This window comes from Nannospalax galili, unplaced genomic scaffold (assembly GCF_000622305.1).
Source record: "Nannospalax galili isolate Female #2095 unplaced genomic scaffold, S.galili_v1.0 scaffold2147, whole genome shotgun sequence".
NCBI lineage: Eukaryota > Metazoa > Chordata > Mammalia > Rodentia > Spalacidae > Nannospalax > Nannospalax galili.
In genome coordinates this window covers 22,768-29,390 of record NW_008356835.1, presented here as the reverse complement: position 1 = coordinate 29,390, position 6,623 = coordinate 22,768, and the positions used below count along the sequence as shown (strand labels likewise).

The following is a 6,623-nucleotide window of genomic DNA, read 5'->3' as shown; positions in this document are numbered from 1 at the left end:
AAAATGAATCTTGTTATTATTTTGAAACTGCAGAAAAGTTAAAAGACAGACCCGATTGTTTGTCCCTGTGTGGGTACATTGGAGGTGAAACGTACTGTAACTACATTACAAAGCTATGATTGTTAACTTTCTCACAATTTGAAGGATCAAGAATGGTTTCAATAATAAAATATGAAGAAATAAGAAGTCCTTTCATTAAGGATTATGGTTATAGGATTTGATTTATTCACAGGAAAAAGAATTACTCTTAATTGACATTACAAATCGAAAGAATCCCAATGAGTAAAAATTTTTCTGTGCATAATTTGACAGTTATTAAAAACAGGACAGAAAAGTTTTTGTCTGAGTGAATGCTCTACCTAGCAGTAACTTTGGTACAGCCCCCTTCATGGCTTCATTCCTAAGACTGTACATAATAGGGTTGAGTGTTGGGGGTAGCACTGTGTAAAATATAGAGAGCATGAGGTCTAGAGCAGTTGTTGAGTCTGAAGTTGGTTTGAGATATGCACAGGCACCTGTGAACAAATAAAATGAGACCACACCAAGGTGGGGTAGGCAGGTGGAGAAGACCTTAGACCTTCCTTCAGCAGATGGCATTTTGGGAACTGTTGAGAATATCTGGAAATAGGAGAGGGCAATGGCAATGAAGCAGGCAAATGCCAATAAAACCATAAAAGCAACCACTCCAACCACTGCAAGGTAATCATTGGAGCAAGAGAGCTTGAGAAATTGGGGAACATCACAGAAAAACTGGTGGATAATTTTGTCCCTGCAGAATCTGATAGAGAACGTGGTTACTATGTACAAGGTTCCTGGGATGACTCCAATTAGCCACACAGCTGTTACAGCCCACCTGCACTTTGTGGGACTTATGATGACCTCATAGTGTAATGGGAGGCAGATGGCCACATAGCGATCATAGGACATCACTGTGAGAATGGCCACATCATCCCTGCCCAAATACATCAAGAAGAAAACCTGCAGCACACACTGAGCATAGGAAATGTATCCACTGCCTGTCAGGGAATTGTGGATAGACTGGGGGACAGTGACAGACAGGTAGTAGAGGTCAAGAAGGGCAAGGTGCTTCAGGAAGTAGTACATTGGAGATTGGAGCTTTGGATCCAGCATTGTGATGGTGATGATGGTGAAGTTACCTGCCAAGCCCAACAGGTACATCACCAGGAAGAGCAGAGCATGCAGGATCTGCAGCTCACGGATGTCAGAGAACCCCAGGAGAAGGAAGCCACTCATTATGGTCATGTTTGTCATCATCATAGTAGCTGGAGAATTTTTAAGTATCTGGTAAGTGCAGTGGAAAGATAACGAATTGTTCATCGGTTCATCATTACTTATGCAAGACTTAATGATTGAAAAAGTCTATCTTTAAAAAATCAACTGTGCTGTAAATTTTGAGAATCCAAAGCTTGGGACATATTTTCTGCCACCATAGAGCTCACAGTATCCACTAGCAAACCAGCAGTTACATGTTAGCATCAGCGTGGTCCATTACTGATCCTCTCATGGAAAAAACATTGTTCTTGCCCCATGATAAAGTACAGCTCCATTTTCACAGTTGAAACCCACTGGCTTGCTTTAATTTATCTGTAGAAATTCAGTGTTGGCCTGGGAATGGAGGACTGGTTACATATAGATAGGACATGGTACCATTTTGACAGATGGAATAGGGATCTTAAAATAATATGATATATGTAATTCAAAATTTGTTTGGCTCTGCATGGAAGCTGGTATTCTCTTTTAACATTTTAGTTATTATAGTGGGAGGCTCTTTCATTGAAAAACAACCTGTCAAAAAGGGTATTTTTATTGTCTTTCAAATAAGCTTGGACAAGTTATTGAAATAAAGAGCAAGAAACACTTGTAGAAGGAGAATAATTCACATGTAACTTAAATTAGATGGTCAGTTTTATGGAGGATTTTCAAGATCAATCAACTTGTATTAGAATCCAATTCTTATTTGACAGCCGTTCTTATCACTGACGTTCAGTTGTGATCATCGAACAGTTATTACAAGTACTATGAGCAAAGACAGCTGCAACGAACAGAGCAATTCTTTGAGATTTCTAAAATGTAGATGAAGTTAATATTTAGTGTTCCATTTCAGTGAGAGATTATAAAATAAAAATGATCTGTGAGTCAGGCAGGAGAAAAATGTTATATTTCAGCATGCTTTGCTTTGATTGAAAATACCCAAATATTCTCTTGTCACCAAAGTGCATGTGGGTTTTGAAGGCTGATGAGAGATTAGCAGTGAGTTTCACGTTCCTGCATTTTTTTTTATTCAGTGGTTCTAGGAAAGAATTGTAAAAATGGTCTGTCAGAATTCTGGGGTTTTAAGTCATATGAAATACTTTCTTGTGCGAACTTAGAGTCATGTATTTACAAATGCAATCTCAGAGAATAAAGTGAGGTCAGCGTTGCCGCAGTGGGTGTCCACCTCATGCCAGTTTTCCTGTAGCCTTCTTTCCTATGAAAACAAAGCACCTCACCCTGCCTGTCTCACATCTCTTTTGAAAAGAATAAACCTGACATTTGACCATTCCTTGTCTACTGCCTGTCTTATGACAGATTGCTGGGTTTTGACTGATTATAATAGTAATGGCTTTTATAGCTAAGCACGGGCAGTGAAAAATTTAATTTTAGATCCTGTGACACAAATATCCTGAATTCAAACCAGCACAGGGGACACAGAATGACCTTCAATCTAAAGGACAAAAACCTTAAATGCACTACATATATGAACTATTCATTTAGACGGCATAGTTAAAAGGATCATCTTTCTTGTTGTGTGTATGGAAATTCCAACTTTATTCCTTCTAGGATATTCTCATATTTGTTGATTCTTTCAAACCTCAAGTTCCACAACAGAGAGGGGGAATCAGAGATCTCAGGTGAGCATCTCTGTTTCTGTGTTTTTCCAAATTATGCTTTTTAAATCTATTTTTCTTTTAATTTGATAAATGACACACATAATTATTTCTCACATTTTTACATCGGTTCATTTTATCTTAATAATTTAAACTACCAAATCAAACATATAGTTACCAATAGACTGAGAAGTAAGTAAGCCAAATAGCATTGAACATTTGTATGAGAAGATGGGGTGCTTGAGTCCATCCTAAACAGGTCCCCTCACAGACAGTTTTATCATCTTGGATTTAAGACTTTTAAATGTTTAAATCTCTATTTTCATAGGAAACATTAAAGACCTTGTATGCTTACATAACAGAATTGAAATATGAGTTGTAACAAACACCCATACACTCACATATGTGTATGAAAGAGAAAAACAACTTTATAAAGAAAAGTTAAAAATTACATTGAACACCCCCACTTCTGTCTGTCTCTCTTCTGATGTGTTTATGGAAGCTTCACATGTACAAACATAGAAAGCCCTAACTTTTCCTATTTACTGGTTTTGTGTGTGTGTGTGTGTGTGTGTGTGTGTGTGTGTTTGAGACAGGGTCTCCCTGTAGCTCCAACTGGCCTGGAATTCTCTATGTAGACAGGTTGACCTTGATCACACAGAAATCCATGAAGTTCTGGAATTAAAGGCGTGTGCCACATGCCCGCTTACTAGATTTCTTGAAAAGATCCTTAATATGAATTAAATTCATAGGAATCACACAGAAATCCATGAAGTTCTGGAATTAAAGGCGTGTGCCACATGCCCACTTACTAGATTTCTTGAAAAGATCCTTAATATGAATTAAATTCATAGGATTTATAAATCTGGTCATATTTATTAAGTTGAACTTCCTTCCCTGTTATATTTTGCTTTTCCCACTAAATAAGCTTATAAGATTATATCTGAATTTCCACAAATATTTTCTTTCCTCAGCCCAGACTGAAAAACTCACCCCAGAAGACCTTATGTGGGTAACTCTGCACATGCTCAGCAACTTTTGACATTTCTCATCCACAATCTCAGGTTTTTAAAACGTACTTCCTTTGAGTAGAAGTATTTGAGCTGATTTTAATTGGAGTTGGGGGAGTTTTTGAAAAGCGGGGCTAAACTTAGACAAAATTGCTTCATTTCCTCTGACCCTGTATCTATCACTTGGGATGAGGTGTCATTGAAATTTCCACACAGCTGTTGAGGGAATTGGTGAGCTTGGGGTTTCCTAGTCCATAGCTCAGGGGTTCTCAGTCCTAAGAAGAGTCGTTAGAACTTAGGGACCTGAGCCCACAATCAGTAATAACTCTGATGCAGAGGTGTAAGGGCAGCTGTGTGCTGTCATGCCCCTAGGGGCTGCTGCATCTGCTCTGAACACCACAAGTAGAGAACCATTGAGTAACTTAATTGTGTATTTCTGAGAGGTTATGAAAATGTAAATATTTATAAATACACTTGAAACCATATGAGGCCTTGGGAATATTTATAAAACAACCTTTATCTTCAACTATCTTCTTGAAACTGAGGAATACACAGAATCTCATGTTTTCAAGAGCTATATTACTCATTCATTACAAGCACCCAGGAAGAAAAAACTATCTCAGATATCTTAAATATATTGAGCAAGAGTGCCTAAAATCCCCATGAGTTAATATTTATTATAAAAGTTTTTCAAAACCTTAGTACTTTAAAGAAAAGTAAGTTCACAATATTATTTAGTTATTTTTAAGTTCTCTTACCAGTTTTTACAGACATTAATATTTTGCATTAAGTTCTATGTGACTATATATTTATATATCTTATAAAAAGTATTACTCCAAAGATTTCATGTAAACTATATGATTATATAGTCACTATATATTAAAGGCCACATAGCATTTTGCTTAGACTACAGTCCAATTTTAGGAAATATTCTTTATTCATGTTCTTTGTGTGTGTGTGTTTTATAGCTTTAATTTATTTTTTAATAATTTTAGAAAAATAGATGTTCTATTCCTAGACTATCTAGATAGATCTTATGCCTGAGACACCTCATTTCCTTTGTATGATTGACAAACTTTTTAAAATGTGTATTTCGTAGAGAACATCCCAAACAATCTTATTCAACTTTATACCCTCATCCCAAATGGCACCCTCCCATAGTCTCCCCACCCCCAACTGAAGCCCATATACTTTGCCATCACTGTTACTGTCCACTGTGTTGTCAGCACCCCCAGCTGTTACCCAGTGCTAGTCCATCTGCTGAATCTAGTCAGCCTATCGAGGTTTCCTTTTTTTAAGAAGATCAGCTCTTCCTCATCTAGCAGAAATCAGTTGCCAACATTCCTTTAGATAAGATTGGGGTCTACTGTTCATTTGCCCAATTCTATGCTGGGTTACTGTCTGGGAGACTCTTGGGCCACCCTGGACAACAACTCAAAGGAAGGTATTTCCTTCCTGTCTGGCATTGTTTTTTGTTATATAGCCTTTAGCTTGGGCCACCCTGGACAACAACTCAAAGGAAGGTATTTCCTGTCTGGCATTGTTTTTTGTTATATAGCCTTTAGCTATACCCATGGGCTCTTAAAGAATTATACTGATCACTTTAATCTTTGGTTATACATTCCTTTTGGGTGTTTAAGACCATACACTTGGCCAAGATAAACCAATTTATTTTTGCTCTTAAGGTTGTTTGAGGAGCTGATCCTCAGGGGTCACATGGGCTTGGGAGGAGCCCCTGGCTCCTTTATTTTACCAGTTCCATCTATGTGAGGATAAATGAAAGGTCCTGCTCAACTGTGGCTGGCTTCACTCTGAAGCATGGAGGACCCTTCTCTTTGTAGACTGTAAACTGGTTCAAGTTCATCTGGTGAGGTCTCCATGGCCTTCTTGAACAAGAGGACAGGTAACTCACCACAGATACAGGATATTTTGAGAGATGCTCATAGTCCCTTTGAACTTAGTCAACCTTGGATGGCAAGGAGCAAAGACTGTCTTCTAAGTCCCTCTGACCACATTAGTATAGGCCTCAAAGTATGGCTGTTAAACATCCAAGGTTAGTTCCACCAGTCTGGTACTTTTAATTACTATGTGCCATGGAGATAAAGCTTGGGCAAAGACCAAAGGTTCTCAGATAAACCTTGCCTAGACATTTATCATGTTCCTTGAGCTAGTTGTATATATATCTTGTAAGTGGGTTGTTGGTTCCCTCAGGTTTTTTTTAAACTATCTAGGCATTATTTATCTCTATCATTGTCTAACCCTTTTACAATGGTTTCCCCATTTCCCCCCTTTCTCCCTTAATAATACTCTTCTCCTATGGTTTCTCCTCTCTTGAGTGCCTTCTTTCCATTTATCCCCAAGTTTCCTTGTATAACCCTCCCTCCCCCCTCCACTTAAAAGAACCCCATTTTATCCATATCTCCCTTGTTAACGGATGTTTCCTACTCTTCTTCTCTTTCAGATTCTTTTCCTTTACCTTCTTGGTTCATTTTTAATATCCTGGTTCTTGTAGCTATGTCTGGATACATTCTCACTTATCAGGGTTTGGTGCTGGGATCTACACATAAGGGAGAACATAAGTCATTTTTTTCTTCTGAGTGTGTGTTACTTCACTTAGCATAACAATTTTTAGTTACATCCATTTACCTGCAAATTTCATGATTTCATCTTTCTTTACTGCTGAGTAAAAGTCCATCATATAAATGAACCACATTTTCATTATCCA

The 6,623-nt window shown here is 37.8% G+C and overlaps 1 protein-coding gene across 1 annotated transcript; it reads right to left on the bottom strand.

Annotated features, from left to right (window-relative positions):
- Window positions 1-315: 315 nt before the first annotated feature.
- On the bottom strand, window positions 316-1,278 carry LOC103751338 (olfactory receptor 14J1-like). The gene has a single exon (XM_008854718.2). The coding sequence runs from the start codon at window positions 1,276-1,278 to the stop codon at window positions 316-318; it is 963 nt and encodes a 320-aa protein (XP_008852940.2).
- Window positions 1,279-6,623: the final 5,345 nt, after the last annotated feature.